A 21,598-nucleotide genomic window follows, 5' to 3' on the forward strand; every position below is an offset into this window, starting at 1 on the left:
ACCTCCCCCTCTGGACTTGGTTGGTAGCATTCCCGCCTTGCTTTTATTCATAGTTCTGTTTGCTTATATTTTATCCTTTATAAGCTTTTTTCACACTTTGTTTTGTCCATTTTTGAGTTTGAATTACTTTTTTCTGTGCTTAATAATGCATGTATCTTTTAGATTTATTGATCTAGGTTAAAACTCCAATAGGTAATAGTTTACGCAATTTAATCATCTTGTAGGCCACGCACACTGGTAAGCTCGTTCAAGAATACCTTAGATATAAGGATAAAATTCCGTGTAGCAAAGAGGAAAAGAAAAACTTTTGATCATGTATGAAGGTGTACCATACTTTACCCATAATGATGCTCTCGCTTTTATTTCATTTCCGATAGCATGTTCAAGTTCTAATAGATTAAAAGACTCTATTACTAAAAAATGCACCAAGAACAACCCACAATATTCAGTAATAACTTTAAAACCGTAACTTAACATGCAGGTGCATACAAAATTTAAGCAATTTCTAGTAAACGATTTTTTCCTGTGCGTGTCAATTGTTACAGCCATATGGGAACGCGCAGTTCATTTAATCATTCTAGTATGTGCGAACAGGGGATTCCCCTTGTGTGCAATAAGTTATCATGTGAAAGGTATTAGCCGAATCAAAATGTTAGAAAGATATTTCTGGTCCAGCTATCTAGCGCTCCATTCCATTGAAGGGTAATCCCTTGCGAGTCCTAATGTGGACAAAATATTTTGTTAATAAATGTTCACTGAGAAAAAAACACATTGAAAGAAAATGAAATCTCTTAAAGTATCATATAACATCTCACGTGTACATCGTCATTACGTAAGACACACGTGTGACTTTTATTACGTATTATTCACGTGTGTGCCCCCTCAGTTACGGCCGGGAATTCCCCACTTGACTAGCGGACTCTCAAAAGTCCTATTACGTAACAGCCAAAAGTAAACAAAACCCATTATGTAATAAGCGCCTGCTGGGTGGAATTGCTCACTAGGGCCCCCGGTGGAATTGGTTGCTAGGAGTCCTCGGTGGGGTTTGTTGCTAGGGCCCCAGTGGAATTGGATGATAGGGCCCTGAGTGAAAATGGATGCTAGAGCCCCCCGGTAGTACGGGTAGGCAACCCGATGAAATTATCTGCTAATGGCCCCCATTGGAATTGGTTGCTAGGACCCAATGGATTGGTGTCTAGGGGCCTACGTTGGAGTTGGATACTAGGCGGCCTGGTGGAATTGCTCGATAGGGTCTCGAAAGGTTCCCCCACTTGCGGGCCCTGAAGGTTTTTCAAGAATCAAATAAACTATTATGTAACAAGCAAACCCTATAATGTAACAACCAAAGAAAACATTTGTATATCCTAGAAAACATTCCCTATGAGTTAACGAATACCTAAATCTTGAACAAATTTAAGAAGTACCCAAATAGGGATTCAAAGGGATAGGGATGTCATCAAAGTGCCTATGGCCTCACTACTCTTAACACTATACAGGGGATGAATTGTCAAAAACGCGAAAAAAAACATGAAAGAGAGCATAATATTAGCAATTTAAAAATGTCTCCCTTTTTGTTATATAATGTCTCCTTCTGGAGAACCGCTGTTCTTAACCTTTGCCAAAACATTATGAAATGAAGCACTGAGCAGGCTTTTTTCTTCTTTTTGCAAGGTGAATTGTGTTAGAGAGTTAAAATACATAGAAAGAAGAGAGATGAAGAGAGAGAGAGAAACAGAGAGAGAGAGAGGGGGAGAGACAGAGGGAATATGAAACATCGAATAGAAACTTTCCCCTTTTTCTATGGTACAACAAGCGAACAGACTAAGAAAGAGAATGGAAAACCAAAAAATGATGCAGCCAAAGTCACTAAGAATATTTTTAAAACTCAAGACGGGATATCGTCTGACTTATTTAGTGACAATGGTGACAGCACTGAAGATATAGACATTTCAGCTTTGGAGGAATGTTTTAATGACCATGAATCGGATCTACCATATACACTAAACAACGGTCCCTTCCTTCTGGAGATGAATAGCATGGAAATTAGTGATGAGGTTATAGACCACGCTCAACGATAGGCCGTGTTCCAGCCAGTTATAGAAATTTGTACCTATTATAAACGAAAAATCAAAGAAAAAATTTGAAGTTGAAAACTAATACAGTTATAAGGAAAGTTGGGATAGAGAAGGAAAATATTTTCCAGAAAGAAGTGCTTTGCCCAGTCCCAGATATCTTAGAAACGCCTCTGTAGCATTTCCTAAATTCTTAGTGATCAGGTTTGTGCAGTCATTGTTGTACATCAGGTTCTAGCAGTCAATCTTTTTTACATCAAACTGACATATTCAATCTTTGTCTCACTCTTGAGGAGCTAAAAGTTTTTGTGGATAATATTCTTCTCTTGGCTGTGATAAAATATCACACTTGACAATATCAAGCTTGAAAATATTTCACTTCTTAAAATGGTGAAGCTGCAGTATTCACAAGTTGGAAAAATTCTCTTATTTTAAAATATGTGGTCACCCGAAATCACAAAAAAGCAATATTTCCGGGGGTCATAATTTATCACCACTTGTGCTGGAAAGCTCACTGAAAAGCTAAGGCTTCCCTAATCCAGTCTCAGCAAATAGAGTAGAGAGAGCTGGGACTTTCAGATCAAGTATCGATATAAGACATTAATTTGACAAATATTGTCGTGTAGTTTAGGGGTCTGGATCAACTCGATCCAAATTTTGGTACAAATGTTACATAGGCTAGCCTACCTAATCACAACATTAGCGTACTATAAAACTGCCACTGCATCCATGGAGGTCTGTGTAGTGACTAGGACTTGAACCCATTGAAAGTTTTTTAGAAGAAGAAACAATAGATATTTGGCACCTCTTGTTTTTGCTTAAATTCATAGATTCTCGAGAAAAAACGCTTTTTATTCAGTTTTGAAAACGAATTCAACAAAAAATATTCAACTACAGTAGATATTTTTCTTCTTTCCTTTCGTTTTTTTTCGAATATCACGAATAACTAGTGTGGTCTTAGAGCGTACTTATCACTAAAGACAAATTTGTACAAACGAATATTAAATCAATGTAATCATACAAAAATGAAGAGATTATATATTAATTTTAGAAAAACATGGCTGGTTGCCAAGAGAGGGAGGAGGGTTTGAAACATTTATCGTATTGGACATTACCTGGCCATATATCAAGTAAAGACTGAAGCTGCTGCAAAATAACCAAAGAACACTTTTGGTAACATTGACAGGATTGTCAATGGATGGTAGGGTTGACAAGATTGTCAGGATTGTCAATGGATGACAGGATGGTAACATTGATAGGATTGAATGGGTTCATCAGAAGACAATGACAAAAAATCGAAAATTGGAACGTAGTGAGCTCAAATCTGTCATCAACACCACCAGGGCCCGATCTCATATACTCATCCGTCATTAAAAGTTTTCACAAAACGTGAGCCCTATCTTAGGAGCATAGTTAACTAGGCATGGGAAAGTGGCGGTTTTCCTAAAGATTGTAAAAAGAAGACGCAATTATGATAGAAGATTCTACAAAATTTTATAGCCCTACGAAAAGTATTTGAGCGCACAGTGAAGAGAAGAAAAAAGTATGTAGTGGACAATAAAAGATTGCAGAAGAGCATTCAAAGTGGGTTTAAGAAATGTACGATTGATTCCCATACTCATGAAGCATATTGCAACCTATACATTGCAAAACAGAACTATTATTAGCATCCTACTCATGTCCATTGTGCTTTTGCTAATATAGCATATCGCCAAATACTATCTGGATAGTTGGCAACCAAAATTCAAGTTAATTTATTTTTGTTAGTAACTACTATAGGGAAAAAGAATTTGTTGTTAGAGTTAGCGGTGCTACTTGAGCTAAAGTTGTGAAAATAAAAGAGGAGTCCCACAAGGCTCTGCTTTGAGGCCAATTCTTTATAACATCCAATTGCAAAATGTACTTGCATATTTGCCTTACAAAATAGATTTTACACAGTAATTTTGGCATCCTAGTCATGTCCATTGGGCTTTTGCTATTATAGCATGTTTGCCAAATACTGTCTGGATTGTTGGAAGACAAAATTAAAGGGAATATGCTTTATTTCGCTAGTAACTACTATAAGGAAATAGATTTCGTTGTCAGAGTTAGCAGTACTATTTTAGCCAAAAGCATTAAAATAGATCAGGGGTCCTACAAGGCTCTGCTTTTAGACCAATTCTCTATGACATCTAATTTGACACTCCAATAGAGAAATTCGATGACTTCTGCACATGATAAAAATCCGAATTTTGCAGTAAATATAACCAAAGCCGTGAATTTTACAAGAAGAGAGGATGATCAGCTTTCTAGGTTTTATCACGGCGGATAGCCTTTAAAACACATGGATCATGCGAGATTTCCGGGATGTGTGTTCATGATTAAGATAAACTTGAAACTTCACTTAGACCAAGTAAAATTCTTTTGCATTAAGCATATGGCCATTGTGATATCTCGGTAGGTACCAGACAGGAGTTTACATAATATCCCTCAACAAAAAAAAAGATAAAGGATGTGATATCAGATACTAAAACCCAAACCGGCACTTCCGATCCCCGTTTTATGGCCCTTCATCCAGCAAGTGCAATGGGAGGTTGGGGGACAGCGATCATGAGCTTTCGCACGCCCTTCCTGTTTACTTTCCCCAGATTTCTCCAGACATCCCTTTAGAGCTGGGTTATCCCTGGCTGAGCTTATACTGTCACGACACCGACCCCCGTTCAATATCAAATAACCAGCGACACGAGGACTCAAGCCCCTGTCTTCACGGACAAAGGATTTCGAGTCGAGCGTGCTAACCAATCGCCTAGGAATTTCTCAATGGATCGCCATTAAATAAAGAATAGACCTAAATTGGAGTCTGCTGAGAAACTTTTTCTCCAGTCCATAAAGTCTTAAACCTACATTATGGCTTTCGGGGTTAAGAAAACAGAAATACCTTATTCACGGTATTAGAAAGTAAAATAGAAAGCTTGGAAAATGCCGCATGATAAAAATTAAATTATATAAGAAAATCATGGTTGGCAGACTCAACACATTCAATTCATAGCTGATAACTAATATGAAATAATAGCCTACTTACTTATGGAAATCATTAATGCAATAGATTTTGTTTGTGTCATCTATAGTGAAAGGAACGCCATCTAGGCACTCATTACAAACGCAACATCGAAAGCATCCGGGATGAAATGCTTGCCCCATAGCTTGAAGAATCTAAAAGAGACAAGTGAAATACAAACAGCGGCAAATATGGAAGAATTAAATATAAATCACAATTAAAAAAGGGAAAGAATAAGGCAGGTATGTAATCCTAATTGGTGCGCAATCCAATATGCAAGCTTAATCCCACACCCACCCTAGATTTAAAAAAAAATACTTTTTTGTGGTTTCAGTTAAAATACTAAATAAAGATCAAAATTGCACCCTATTCGATTTAAAAATACCTTTTCTTTTTTTTTTTTTTTGAAGAAAAATCCTTACTCCCTTAGATTTTCGTAAGTTGGTACTCATGTCTTCCCTTTTTTGTCTCTTGATAATAAGTCTCAAAGGGGCGAACTATTACAGTTTACCTTAAGTGAATTCTTTAAAGATAAATGAAAAATAAAGATTGCCAAATATGGAAGAATTAGACATAAACTACAATTAATAAAAGGAACAAATAAGGCAGGTATACAATCCTAATTGGTGCGCAATACATGCAATCATAATGCCACCCCACTCTAGATTTCGAAAAATAACTTCTTTTTTTTTGGTATTTTAATTGGAAATACTCGAAAAAGATCAAAATTGCACCTTATTGGATTTTGAAAAATACCCTTTCCTTATTCATTTTCAAAGAAAAAATTATTACCCCCTTAGATTTTCGTGAATTTGCACCCATGTCTTCCCGTATTTTGTCTCATGATAATAAGTCTCAAAGGGGTGAGCTATTTCAGTTCACCTAAAGTGAACTCTTTAAAGACAAATGAGAAATAAAGATCGGCAAAAATGGAAGAATGAGGCATAAGTTACAATTTAAAAAAAAAGAAGGATAAGGCAGATATACAGCCTTAACTGTTATGCAATCCAATATGCAATAGCAATCCCACCCCACCCTAGATTTTCAAAAACACCCTTTTTTATGGTTTTCAGTGGAAATACTCGAAAAAGATCAAAACTGCACCCTATTGGATTTTGAAAATAAATAGGCTACCCTTATTTTTTAAAGGGATAAATTCTTGCCCCTTTAGATTTTTGTGAATGGTCACCCATGTCTTTCCTTTTTTGATCTTACAATATTAAGCCCCAAAGGGGTGAACTGTTTCATTTCACCTTAGGTGAACTCTTCAAAGACAATTCAAAACTAAAGATCAGCAAATATGGAAGACTCAATCATAAATTACACTTAAAAAAGGAAACAACAACGACAGATATACAATTCTAATAACAAAGCATAAAAATCACATTTACGCATGGTGACCTCTGCCTTTGGCCAGGAGCACAATCAGTGAGGGTTTTAGGGGAGACTTGCCCGGGCATAGAAATTTCAGGTGTGGAAAATTTCAGATAGATAATATAACGGTCACAATGATAATAATAATAAAATAATAATAACAATTATATTATGATTAAAAGAATTAAAGAGTGATTTATTAATTAATGAATAAATTGAAACTAATTTTGTTAATAAATAAAAATTTTGTCAAAATTTGGCCTGAAATATTTGGGGGACAGGGGGGAGGGGCTAATAAAGATTTTACTCCGGGCGCAAGTTAAGCAAGAGCCAGCACTGGGTGCAATGCATGGTTCCATTAAGAGTTCATTATACTTTCAACTTTAATTGTTTAGAAAGCCCTACTTTCTGTCTCTCATGGTTTCAAGAGTATTTCATTCATTTCTGTAAAGACTCACTCAGACAAGTTCTCATGAATCTCAGTTGTAACAAATTTTCGTTTTTTTTTTTCACCTCATCCTAAGACAAATTTGATAAGCATCTTAGAATAAAACTAAATCAAGTTTAAACAACAGTAAGTGAACAAGTGGAGGAGAATAACAATAGTTATACAATCCTAAATATTTGTAAAAATTCTTCTCTAAGAATTAAGAACAAGTTTTTTATCCCGGAGTAGTCGCTCTTTGAGAGAGGCTGTCAGACTGGAGACTCTAAGAATTAAGACTTGCTCAGACGTGTTCTCGTGATTCTCTTAATACCGAGTTATGATAAAATTGCTACTTTTTGATGTATTCACAGGAAAAAAGCTAATCTCGAATAGCACTCGAATATTCATCAGCCATCTAAAACCTCGATAAATGACTATAGGCAAATTAGATATTTGATTATAACTGGTGCCGTAAATTTATGAATAAAGAAAAGATAGTTTTTTGGAAGAGAGCCAATTAATGTTCCAGAATTTCCAATGGTACAATGGAACTCACTTTCTCCCTCTCTTTGCATCATTTCCCCTTTGAAAAAAAAGAAGGTTACACAAACGTTGTATAGACGTTACAAACGTTGATATATGTAAACATAGACTGTTACAAATTGTTATATAGACGTCCATAACCTAAAAGTTTTCCTTGCAAAAATGATATTTTAGGCAACATGCGCCATATTTGGTAACCATTCATGACACATCGATTGGTAACATCAACAGATCCCTTAGATATTGCATTAATGATTCACCCTTGTTCGGAATGCACCATTAGCCACCATTTTAACGTCGTAATTTTAAACTATGGTGGTTCAAACCTTGTTTATTGCACGGAGAACGTGTTGATTTTGAGCAGTTGAATAATTATAATAAACAACAAACACATATTTGTTACATTAAATGCGATTCAAAATCAACACAACTGCGCTGGTCTTGGACAACTAGTAAAGAGGGATACATCCCCTTAAAGAGAAAAGAGGAATCAAGCGGGGTTAGGAGAAGAATATCAACCGAAAAATATTATTCTTTATCAAGACTGAATTATTTAGAACTAGACTTTTCCTTGAAGAAATTTATAAATATATATATATATATATATATATATATATATATATATATATATATATACATATATGTTGGAATTTTACTTCTTTTATTCATAAAGCTGAAGACTTAGCATTTTCTTTTTCTCACGTTGATAGATCAAGAAAACTTGTCTGGAATTTTCCTTTTATTTTCACCAGGAAAGAAACCCAAACTATGAGTCAAGCCAATTATAAGTGGAAACTATTGTTAATTTATTTTTAAAGTTTAGTTTTAATTTGCAACAACAGAATGGACAACAAACATTAAAAAATAATTTATTAATGTTTCAAGGTTTTAGAAATAAGTTTTTATTGGAAATATTCTCAGACTTATGCGGGAGACACATAATTTTACTTATCACACCCCCCCCCCCCAAAAAAAGATATAATAGCCGAAATATATTACAAAGTTTCACTAACACCCTGCCCTTTGTTGTTTTTTTCCGAATCACACAAGAATAAGCATAGCTGTATACAAAGGGGGAGGGGGTGACCGATTTAACGCCCCATCCCGTAGAAATTTTAATATTATTTTTGTACAGACAGACAAGCTACAATTCCAAAGATTTTTCCTGTATCCTTCTATCTAATTCACATCTACTAAATAAAATAACCTTGATACCTTGTGATGTACCTTGGTGATGTAGCTGTGCATATTTTTGTTAACGTCAAAGATTCTGACCATAGTGTGAGTGGGGCAGTATTTTCTCTAAGAAAAACAATTTCCACACAATTTCTATCTAGGAGGTCCTTGTTTTCTAGCTAAGAGGTCCTTGGGTATTGCTCAGGGAGGATATTTTACAATCCTGTTGACCTGTTTAAAGCTGTGATGGTAAAGAATTAAAATAACTGAACTTACAACGAGGACTTAAACATATTCATTCATTACAACCCAAGGGGGTATCCAGGATTTTCGTAGGGAAGGGTTATTTTTACGGGGGAGGGTGGGATGTTAAGATTTTTTTAACGCATCAGAAATCGGCTTATATACTTTTTTTCCATCTTTATGGGTGAAAAAACTTCATCTTCATGGGTGGAGGGGTTTAACCCTGAACCCTCCCCTCCTGGATACAGCCTTGGCCCTGGGAAATCTTCTAGCTCTATCCTAGGCAATAGTGTAAGCAACTTACCATGTCCATAATTAAATGACCACACACACCACACTTTTCCGCAGTCTGTTGGAAGCCGGAATACTGAAAATATTAAAAATATAACTAAAGATAAATTCAAACAAAATAAATACAAAAGAGAATAGTTAGATTTTTGCAGGGGGGGGGGGGGAATCTAAACTGCCAAGTGATGTTGTCCGCTCGGAAAAATTGTAAAGCTATACTTTTAGGAAGGAAAAAGGGAGAAGATTAAGTTAGAGTTCGTGCACTCTGGGATAGGAAAACTTAAAATTGTTCTTCTAAAAATGTACCAGGTGTGTGATTTGGCTCGCTGAAACAGCTAGTTATTCTTAAAGGCGTTCTTAGAGACAACAACTCTTAAGTCCATAAAAAAAAAAGAAAAAAAAGCTTAAAGTGAAAACGCTTATAATTTTTAATTCTTTTTTTATTATTTCTTTTTTATTCGGACTTAGTTCAACGTCAAGCTTCTTTGGGTCCCACCTAATTCTTTTAACATCATTTTGCTTCGAAACCATTTTAAAATGACTTTGTAAAATAACAAGGGCTAGACTACCAGGCAAAATATAAGCAAGTTGTGAAATATTTATACGAAAATATGCCATTCGTACTTCATTGTCTTTCATGTACATCATGGATTACAGCCGATTTAACATCAATAAAAATACTCATTAAACTTAACGGCAAGGAAGAATAGAGTAGACTGGTTAACTAGAATAGATTTAGAGTAGATTGGAAGAATAAAGTAGATTGGGTAAAAATAGAGTAGATTGGTCTACTATAGTAGATTGGAAAAACAGAGGACATTTGTCCTCTGTTTAGATTAGATTGACAAAATAGAGTAGACTAGTCAAAAATACAATAGTCTGTATTACTAGAGTAGATTTAGAGTGGATAGGAAAAACGGAAGACATTGGTCAAAAATAGAGTAGATTGGTCTACTAGAGTAAATTGAAAAAATAGAGTAGGTTATTTTAGCAATCTACTAGAGTAAATTGCTAAAATAGAGTAGACTGGTCAAAAACAGAGTAGATTGGTCTCCTGAAGTAGATTTACAGTAGATTGGAAAAAAACAGAATGAAAAAAAGAGTAGATTGAAAAAAGTAGAATGGACTGGTCAAAAAAAGAGATTAGTCTACTAGAGTAGATTGACTAGATTGGAAAAAGAGAAGATACTGGTCAGAAATAGACTAGATTGGTCTATTACAGTAGACTGAAAAAATATAGTAGACGAGTAAAAAATAGAGAAGGTTGGCTTACTAGAGTAGATTGAAAAAACAGAGTAGAATGGTCAAAAATAGAGTAGACTAGTCAAAAATAACAAAAATAGAGTAGATTGGCTTACTAGAGTAGAATGAAAAAATAGAGTAGATTGCTTAAAAATAGAATAGATTGGTCTACTAGAGCATATCTAGTATAGATAATAATAGGTTGGAAAAACAGAGGAATTGGTCAAATATAGAGTAGATTGGTCTACTAGAGTAGATTCAGAGTAGATAGAGTAGACAGGAAAAATAGAGGACATTGGTGAAAAATAGACTAGACTGGTCTACTACAGTAGACTCGTCAAAAATAGAGTAGATTGGTTTACTAGAGTAGAGAGTATACTGGAAAAATAGGGGATATTAATCAAAATTAGAACAGATTGAACAAATAGAGTAGACTGGTCAAAATAGACTAGATTGGTCAACTAGAGTCAATTTAGAGTAGATAGAAAAGTGGATATAGATTAGGTTGGAAAAATGGAGTAGATCAGTCAACTTTAACTGTAAGGCGTCATTAATTGTCTTTTTTTGCAGTCGTTAATTGTCTTTTTTTTCTCAAAAACAAATTGATAAAGCTGACCAAAGGCGTTTTCTGCTAACTGGTAAAAAACTGGATCCGGATTGGTGCTCAACAAGTTGTTTCAGCACGCTTTGTGATTCGATCTTTTCAACAATAAAGTGTTTCAGCGACCCATAAAAACCAGTTAATCAACAATTACTTGTTAAATTGACCAACAAACGTCAAAAGCCAGAGCTTGATTATGTTGCAGAAACTTTGCACCCAATCGACCACATTTGCTGTTGTTTGTACATATTTCTGCATTTCGCATGCGATACTTTTCTGTTGATATTTTTCCATTTAATATTTTTCTTGTGTCATTATGTCGACATTAAACGCAATAGAAGTGTCACGGTGTCATTGGACACGTAGGCTGAAATACATACGAATTTCTAAAAAAAAACTATTTTTGTGCCTTCATTAAAAAACAGTAAAATCGTTTCCTCTCTTCATTATGGTGAATTGGTACCCCTGGTGACTGCTAAAATTATTAACAGGGGAACCTACCTAGTATACCAACCAAGCTGGGTAGAAGACAACCGCAGAAGCTTCACCCGAGCCCATTACATTGCTCAATCACATCAATGTGCAAATGAACCCTTAAAAAAAAGAACCCAGGCAATCCAATGGTTTCTAATTCAATGCCTATTATTTTACTTACGAGATAGTCTTCTTCGCAATAAACTTGGCCACGAACGTTATAAAAAGCTCTTCCACGCAGTATTCGCCCACATGAGCAGCAAACGAAACAATTAGTATGATAAAGATTCCCCATAGCTTGGCAAGCTTGACCAACGCCAGTAACCTTTTTTGAACAAGTGTGACATATTCCTAAAATAAAATACAAAATATTCACCAAAGTATTTCTCTTCTTTGTTCCAATGTCTCATAACCCGGTTTAAACTTACCAATAGGCCCGCTAGGCCTGGGTCTAGGAATACACAGTGCCAGGGGAGCAATAAATCATCACTAAATAATCTTTTTCTTAGCAAAAACTGGACCAATGTTATTTATCGTCAAAGTGCCAGGTACATCCCGCTGCCATGCAGCCTATTCACAGAAGTGATTTTAAAACAACAGAGCAATTCCGTGGCCACTTATAAACTTATAAACCCAAGAATGACAGCTGAGAGTTCATTATCACCTTTATCTTTCATTAATTTTTGTATATCAGTTGCGTTCTGTTCAATGCTTCCACAATCCCCTAATTTTTGAGGACTTCACCAAAAATCTCGCAAAAACGGAGCGGCGAAACTGCTTGGTTCTAGGAGCCTCAAAGCTTTAAATCCGGCCCTGCTTGCAACAAAAGAAGATAATTGTCTTTATGTCTGACATAATTTCTTCCAAAGTAAGCGATAAAGCTCAGGCATAATGTTAAGGTTCATATGAAATATTTTTCATCGGTAAGTCCTGCCAGTGAAGTAGTTGTTTCTTTGTTTAAAATATTTATTGGTTTGCTGCAACTGCTGCACCTCACCAAGCAGTTTCGGTTTTCGGCTCAAGCGGTCGAACGTACATTATGATGATTTGGATATCTACTTCGAATGCCTCCGCATTTACCCAAAAAGACAATCTTTGACTTGAACCCTAAGAAAGTTGGTTAGAAAGGACCTCGCAGCCGACCGAAGAAACGACGGTCTGACAGCCAGTCCGAATTCCTGACGATGGCAAATATTAGACCAAGATAAGTGCAAACGCTTGCCGAGGACCGAAGCGGATGTAGGAGGTAGACATCGCACTCTACGCCGAGCAGCGCCCGGCAAGAGACCTAAGTCATTTCAAAATAGCAGGGATACTTTTTTGCCTCTAAAAAACGAAGCATTTTCATTCAAATAGTTATTTAACTGTAACTTCAAAACTGAAACTTAACGGAAGCCTTCGCTTCAAAAAGCTGTTTAGCCGGATTGCAGCTACAGTATTGGGCGTATCACCTTCAATGCTATGTTTTCCTATTATGTTATTTATTATTGTCATTTGGTTTATATATATATATATATATATATATATATATATATATATATATATATATATATATATATATATATATATATATATATATATATATATATATATATATATATATCCTTTGTTTTACAAGCTACTCTGATTATAATAGACCTTGAACAGATTTCTTTAAAAATTAAAATTTCTTTAGAGTAAAAAAAAAATAGAAACAAAAACAAAAGTGTTTTTAAAATTTTGAGAAACTGTAACATACATAACAAAATCTGGATTAATTCTAACCCCTTTAATTTAAAAACTTTAATTTTTGCTTTTTTATACGTTTTGTCTATTTTTCAAGTTTTCCTTAGTTTCCAAAATATTATAGGGTGAACGTGACATAGCATCTGCAATTTAGAAGCTGTCGCAAAAAAAAAAAACGTAAAATAGTGATATCCTTCACTTTGGAATAGATTAAATAAATGAAAATACTAAATTTTGTCAACAGATTTTTGAAGTCCGTTTTCTTTTTATCTTTGCCATTCCGTTTACAACTCTACGTAAACACGAGGCTTGGTAATTCTGGTTTGTTCGTAATTAATTTTGTATTTACCATTCGGTAAAATCTGTTTTACCCCTGCAAATGCTCGTATCTTATTTATTTTTCCTTTAATTTTTATTTAAGACTGAAATTACCCAGTAGATTTATTTTTAAGCCTTAGGACTCTACACAACTTTCAGATATCTTTTGAAAGTATAGGTAAACACAAAGATATGCAAAGGTTAACATAATATAATATTAATATAACAATATATATTATATAATATAGATATTGATATAATATCTTTGTATAAATAGAGATATATAATATTATCTCAGCGCAGATGAGAACCATAAAGAACGGAACCAATGATAAAGACACACACGAAAATCTTGAACAAAAAGGATGATAACACTAAGACATGAAAAAAAATTAAGAAAAACATTAATAATTAAAATCCAAACAAAGAAATAAGTCCAATTAATTGCTAACTCTCCCACCATATGATTACGGTAAAACATACAATTGAGTTACTTAAAATAAAACCCTAAAGACACAAAATATTCCATTTGAGTCACGTCTGTCACATCTAGAAAATAACTGAATTTAAAATAAAATATTGGTCTATTAATGAAGATAAACAGCGTCCGTATAGCTCCTATGAATGTGAACTGAATTAATTCACTTGGGAATTCGGTACGACCAATTTTAATTGTTTTAATAGCAGACTCATTTCTTATAAGAACTGAGCTATAATTGGCTGATCAGTAGGTTAATTATATTTATTATCAAATCTGAGAATTTACTTTCCAATGACTTCCCTTTCCTATTTTACACTAAATTAAAAAAAAACAAGTTTCTTCGACTGAAGGTAAAGAGCAACATTAACACTTAAACAAAGAAAAATTATTTCGTATATCAGGAGGGCTGTCCCTCCCACAGCCTTCGGTCTTAACGCTAAAGTCTTCTAAGTTCTAAAACATACTTCACATTCAAGTTCAACGTTGTCAAATTCAACGTCTTTGTTTAAGAAGTGTCAGCAAAATCAGACTTTAGTGTAAAGAGCAAGGGTTGAGGAAGAGACAGCCCCCCATTATATGTGGAATACTTTCTGTTCGTTTTAATTTTAATGTTACTCCTTACTTTCAGTTGGGAAAGCTTGTTATTTTTATTTAATCAATGACAGTTTTTCGAATCACGCTAGTAAATCCTCACTCCATGGAAAATTTCCCTTAGAAAGTTCCCCCCTGAAACTTTGCTCCCCAAAATTCCTCTCACCGCAGAAAATTCATGATATTTTCTTTTAAATAAATGATTTTGTAAGAATTTCGAGTTCTTTCCCTTAAATTTAGTTAATCGGCATAAACAGAAACAAGTGGACTCTACCAAACGTGAAAACTTGACAAAGATCTCATAGATCCAAAATGACCTTAAATATTGTTCTTTGAAAAGATTTTTTTTTTTAGCTCTTCACTAGCACCCGACACACAAAGTAAAGCTGATAACCTGCGATAACCTTCTGGTCTTTAAAATTTGACTTATTTTCAAATTTTAGTATCGAACTTTAGTATCCCAGCGATCGATCTCTTAATCTTGATTCAAAGTAAGTCCTTTACCCGGAAGCGACAATTTCTTTTTTTTGCCTTTTTGTCGACTTTTAGTATTCAACTTTAGTATTTCAAAGATCGATCTTTCGATCTAAATTTGAAGTCAATCTTTCATTCAACAGACACACATTTTTTTGTTTTACTTTTTTCGACTTTATTCAACTTTTATATTTTTGACGCTCGATCTTCCGATTTAAGTTCGAAACAAATCTGATTATGGCGCTAATCCAGATTTTGTCCTGGGCGTAAGGGAGGCCAGAAGTGCCACTGACTCCAGCGGTTTTTTTAATACTTTTCGCACAACTGAAGTTCTTTTCGTGTAGAACGCGAGTACCGTTTTACTTTCAACCTGATATAACAATTTCAGAAGACCAGAGACCTACATGAAGGAGAACCATACGAAAACACTAGAAGAATATAAGAAAGAAGAGATCTGTAAAAGGAGAACACAAGCAAAGCATCGTTGGCAACAAAATACAGCCATTCGAAATGGAGAAATAAATACCAAAGTATTCTCCGGCTTCTTCGTCACCATTTTCTAATTCTTCCTCAAGTTTTCTGGTAAGTTCTTCTAACTTCTTCTCTGCTTCGCTTGGTTCCTAAAAAAAGTTCTTATTTTGGTCTTTTACAAATTAAAACCTTAGAGTATTAGAAACAAATTCCAGGTCACAACCCGCTAGATATAATAAATAAGAAACATAAACACAGAAGGAAAAAAATGCCAACTGTCAACCAGCAAAACTAAAACGGAGAAAAGGTTTCAGAGAAAATAGAGTTAGAAAACATAAAACACATACAGGAAAAAAACAATTAGGTAAACTGTCAACCAGTGAAACTAAAATCGGGAAAGTAAAGGTTTTGGAGAAAATGAAGAAAGAAAAACATAAAACACAGAAAGGAAAGAAGCCAAGAAGGTAAATTGTTAACCAGCGAAAATAAACAAAGAAAAAAGTTTTGGAGAAAATGGAGAAAGAAAAAATTTAAAATAGAAGACAAAGAAGCCAAGAAAGTAGACTGTCAACTCGTGACACTAAAATTGAAAAAGTAAGTGTTTTGGAGAAAATGAAGAAAAAAACAACATAAAACACATAAAGGAAACAAACCAAGAAGATAAACTCTCAACCAGTGAAACTAAGATGACATTTTGGAGAAAATAAAGACAGAAAAACATATAAACACAGAAGGAAAAAAACCAAAAAGGTAAATTATCAACCAGTGAAACTAAGATGGAAAAAGAAAAGGTTTTTGAGACAATGAAGATAGAAAAACATAAAACACAGAAGGGTAAAAGGCCAAAAACGTGTCAACCATATTGTCAACTGTCAGGCCAAACAGGCCAAACTGTCAACCAGCAAATTTAAAGAGAGAAAAAAAGTTCGGGAGGAAAATGGAGAAAGAAAAAACATATAAAACAGAAGGTAAACTGTCAGCCCGTGAAACTAAAATGGTTAAAGTAAAGGTTTTAGAGAAAATGAAGAAAGAAAAACATAAAACAAAGAAGGGAAAGAAACCAAGAAGATAAACTGTCAACCAGTGAAACTAAAATGGAGAAAGGAATAGTTTTGGCCTCATCAGACATGATGGTTATTCTCTTGGCGGGAATGGCACACAAGTTAGTATCCTAAAGAAGTCCAAATAAATACGCCTCACTGGCTACTCGTAGGGACATCACGGCCAAGCTCTGGAGCCTCAAGTCAGTTTTGAAATCCTGAGCAATCTCACTCATAAGCCTCTTGAAGGACAATTAAAGTTCAGTGCTCTAATGATAGCGGCGAATCTCTCTCAGGGCTACCATTCCAGGCCTGTATTTGTGTGTGTGTGTGTGTTTTTTTTTTTTTTTTTTTTTTTTTTTTTTTTTTTTTTTTACTCCGGCAGTAGCAGGAGCTGACTTACAGGCTTCCTTGGTCGCAAGCTGCTTTCTAGGTGTCTTTCCACCTTTGTCCTGTTGCTTTCCTGTTTTCTAGGTGATTTAGTTGCTATATATAACTTTACCCACAGTTGGAGTCTAGTAGAGCAAAATGTTTGCTTGTAGGCAACTCAAATTGAAAATAGAAGAATATCTTGTAGAAAGATCAAATACTAAAAAGCTCTAAAATTTTTGTGCAAGAAAACAAAACTTTGTTTTAAAACACATAAATTTTTTTAATCCATAGCATCTTACTTTTTGGACAAGGCAAGTTTAAGAGAAGGATAAAATATAAACTAAAGATACATTCAGAAACAGAAAAACCAATCGTAGATTTTATTGATGATCATTTTTGGTATTCATAATTCTCCAACTCTTTTTTTATTGAAAAGTAAGGTGAAGAGGGCAAATAGAAAATAAATAAAAGAAAAACCGCAAACTAAATTAGAAAGACAATCTTGAAGCACAAAAAGAACAAGCAGCCCTTCTCTCAAGCCTATTGATTTTCCAAACGTACCCAAAATTTTGAGACAGCCGTTTGGTTCAGCAATGTAGAATGGTCCAGCAACAACGCCATTGTGTTTTCCAGCAACTTTTCGTTTTTAATGGCAGATAATTCGATAGTGCATCTGGAGCATTAACGTTATTTAAATTGTTATTTGGCAAGTGTTTTTGCAGCTTTTTTTTCTTTTTAAGTGTTTGATTAATATTGGATATTTTTTTATTGTAAGCGTTATCATTTGTCTTTTCTTTATATTTATATTGTAGCCTACTCCTCATTTTTTGAGGGAAAAAAGAAAATAAATAAATAAATAACAACAAAAGTTAATAATGATAAACAATAATGTTAATTAAAATCACCAGAAAAATATAACATGCCGCACATCCGAACTTACACTCGACTTAGGTGGTGTGACTTGAACTGGTAAAAGACCTCTATTTTGACTTCCTGGTCGTCGGTCATCCTTTGTTGGACTAGTCATTGCATTTTGAGACTTTGGCTGAGCCAGACTTGAATAGCTTGGTGATAATCTAGAGAGTTGGGAATTGATAGTGCTATTTGTGTTTGGCATCATAACATTTGAGCTTTGAAATACTTTTTTCTGGCACACTGGGGAATGAGCTTCAAGATTCAAACCACTTGAAGAAGAACCAGAATTAGAAATACTATATAATTTAGGAGATTGCAAGCTTGAGCAATGCCTATGAGTTGTATCATTTAGTGAAACATTTCCACTTGACTGAAGTAAGTAGTTTTCGGGAATCTCAGCTACCTGTCTTAAACGCATATCAGCACTATTAACATATTCATTAACCATTTTTTGCACACCAGGGTATGGTGGGGGAGGAGGAATGCTAGCCATTTCATTTCGTACACTCATATTTCTCAACTGAGATTCAAGGACATTGAGATTTTCATAAATGGGAGATTCAGGTTTTGCTATAGGACTTTTGTGACTTGTAGGAGCTTGTGGTTCTGCTCGGACATTTGCCAGATCCAGTGAGTAGCCAGTGACACTCCCTCTTGGTGATGAGCGAACGGACTCTTGAGAGCTATGGCTAAGTCTCGACAAACTTTCTCTTAGACTAGATAAAGAGTTGGTGTTGACAAGTTGCTCATAAGCGAGTGGCTGTTGTTTTATTACATAATTTTGCGATGCTCTGAACTGGCTACTTGGCATACCATAAGCTGTTGATTTTTGGTTATAAACTTGTTGATATGAGCTAAGTTGGTGTCCTTGCTGTGCATATTGGTCTTGTATACCCTTCATCAGGATTTACCAGAGGACTAAAAGAAAAAAAAATGTTAAGTTTCTATTGAAGTCTTTTCAGAATTCCACATCTGCTAAAAATTGAATAATCAGAATTGATTTTATTTTTCCTAAAAGACGATGGGTTTTAATGGCTTTCATTTTTAAAGACAAACAAAAAAGATCTTGAAAAAAACTAAAATATCTCTAACTTTTCTAAAGAAAAAATTGGCACGCTGAATTAATTCCTTCTTGCAGAAAACATAAAACTACAAATAGGGCTGAATAAGGGTCAGCCACGTAAGCAGGTGGGGACCTCTTCCAAATAAATCTAATAATTACTACAGAAATTTCACTTAGATTGCCTCTTTTGTTTCTTCAAACATTTTGATTTGCCCTTGCATAAAAGGCGAAATTCCTCTTAAAAGCAGAGGAATAATGGGGGTAGAGGCGACAACCTTCTCGAAGTTCCCCTGAGGGTAGTAAGCACAAACAAGGGCCTACTACTCTGAATTCTAGTGCAATCTAGCCACTGGCCGTCCTGTCAAATACCTGACCTTGAATAATGACATTTAATGGAATATACTACCAAGATTGGACGGATTGAAGCAAGTAGCGGCTGCCACGATCATACCCTAACGGGGCTTAATCCCTCTGGATGCATTAAGCTCCAACCAGTCTGCAAAAAAGATCCCTTGAAATGCAATAAGAGGTAGGAGAAAGAAGTGGTATTACTAGTACTGGTTCTGAGGATAAAGTGCCCGTTGCCACCAACGGATGGCAAATGGTGAATAACTCTCCCCTCTTTTTTGAGGGACAAGTATGGCCTGCCTAAAGTGGTTTAAAGCTTGCAGGAGGGGAGAGGGTTGGTTGTGGACACATAGACACTACCGAGGAAAACTCCTCTGAAAACTGGAAAAGGAGACATGGGGAAGCTCTAAATCAAAATGCCATCAAAATGCTAAATCAAATGAAATTTTTTCTACAATTTTTAATCTTGACACAAAAGGATTTTTTTTATTTTAGTTTTATAGCTTCTGAGGTTGATCTGCAAAATAAAACTTAGTATCAATCCCAAAAGATTCTATCTATACTTTTTGACAACCTCGATACACTTACATTATTTTATCTATTTAAATTTATAAGAGCTGAAGTAGTAATATTAGTATCCTCAAAAGTTTCAACTTAATACCCCCAGTCGTTCTCGATATATTGCTGAGGTCTCTTATAGGCAACCATTTAACACAATGTCTTTTGATTTATTTTAAAGCAAAATTTACTTTTAAAGCATAATGGGCCAATTGCATAATTGTAGGGAGTTGACATGCCTAATATCCCTTAAGACAATGTTGCTGGACCGTTCTGCATTGCTGAACAAAATGGCTGTCTCAAAATTTTGGATGTGTTTGGAAAATGAATGGACTTGAGAGAAGGGCTGCTTGCCATCCAATTGCTTGTTACTCTTAAAAAGGGCAATAGAGACTCGCGCTGTAATTGGAGTGCTAGGGGGAGGACATGTAGTAAAAACATTTTAAACAAGTAAAAACAAAATGAAAACATTTTAAATGTATTTTGTTTTCAGTAAAGTATAAATCATCTTCTTGTCTTGAGAAGGCATGGGAGTTGTCAGCCTTATTCATATAAATTTTGCTCGTTTTGAGTTTGACTCGGTTATTTATTGTATGATTTAAATAAACAAAATAATTTTAAAATGTCTTAACTTTTTTAAAATTTAATAAACTAAATAATTATTAAAATTTTCTGAAATGTATATGTATACTAAACTGGCAATCCACAGCCATTCTTTTTCAGTGAAGTCCAAATTATGTTCTGGTCTTGAGAAGGTATGGGGATTGTCAAAGAAATAATTTCTAAGCCTTTCAACTATATTGAACAAAATGGCTATCTCAAAATTTTAATTAGATGTGTTTTGGGGATTGATGGGTGTGGGGGAGAGGGCTTGTTACCCTCCAATCACTTTTGACTCATAAAAAGGTACTGTCCCTTTCAATTTTCAACGAACGAGCCTATTTCAAAGTTTCTACAACAGCAAATGGCCATCTCAAAATCTATATTAGAAGCATTCTGAGAAAAGATATGGTTTAGGGGAGGGGGTATCCACCCTCTGATCAGCTTGAATCTTAAGAAGAGCACTAGAACTTCTGATTACCAATCCAGCTAGTCCCCTCATAATTTTGTTTTTTACAATCACCCTTTCTATATATAAAATATATGCAACCAGGGCAGAACTTATCTTGCCTTAAGGGCTGTGGGGGGATCATCCTCAAAGACATAATTTTAGGTTTGCGTTGAACAAAATGACTATCTCAAAAGTTTGATAGGATGTGTTTGCGGAAACGGTGGGTGTGGGAGGGTGTTTAGTTGCCCTCTTCTCACTTTTGACTATTAAAAAGGGCACTAGTTCTTTCAATTTCCAATCAAATGAACCTTTTTCGAAGTTCATAAGACAGCAAATCCCCATATCAAAATTTCTATCAGATGCATTTCGGGAAAATACAAGGTGTAGGGAGGGGGTATTCACCCTCCAATTACTCTAAATCTCAAAAAGGGCACTAAAAGTTCGGATTAGCAATCCAATGAGCCCCCTTATAGGTTTAGACGACCACCCTTTCTATATATACCTTAAATGTCCTCAGGGTATTACTTACAACCCTTGCCCTGAGGGCTGTAGCGGGTGGGTGACATCTTCAAATACATAATTTCTAAACCTTCCAACTACTTTGAACAAAATGTCTATCTCAAAATTTTGATTGCATGTGTCTGGGGAAATGTTGGGTATGGAAGGAAGGTTAGTTGCCCTCCAGTTACTTTTAAATATTAAAGGGGCACTAGC

At 34.9% G+C, this 21,598-nt stretch overlaps 1 protein-coding gene across 2 annotated transcripts in view; it reads right to left on the reverse strand.

Annotated features, from left to right (window-relative positions):
- LOC136034049 (LIM domain-containing protein jub-like) overlaps positions 1–21,598 on the reverse strand; it is a 55,053-nt gene that overhangs the window by 21,116 nt on the left and 12,339 nt on the right. For both annotated transcript variants that reach the window (XM_065715143.1, XM_065715142.1), the window contains exons 2-6: positions 17,890–18,782; positions 15,593–15,686; positions 11,659–11,828; positions 9,177–9,239; positions 5,134–5,264 (exon numbers count right to left, since the gene is read on the reverse strand). In XM_065715143.1, coding sequence (XP_065571215.1) covers positions 5,134–5,264; positions 9,177–9,239; positions 11,659–11,828; positions 15,593–15,686; positions 17,890–18,765 — 1,334 coding nt within the window. In that variant the 5' untranslated portion in view covers positions 18,766–18,782. The remainder of the gene's footprint in view (positions 1–5,133; positions 5,265–9,176; positions 9,240–11,658; positions 11,829–15,592; positions 15,687–17,889; positions 18,783–21,598) is intronic.

This window comes from Artemia franciscana, chromosome 12, assembly GCF_032884065.1.
Source record: "Artemia franciscana chromosome 12, ASM3288406v1, whole genome shotgun sequence".
Lineage (NCBI taxonomy): Eukaryota > Metazoa > Arthropoda > Branchiopoda > Anostraca > Artemiidae > Artemia > Artemia franciscana.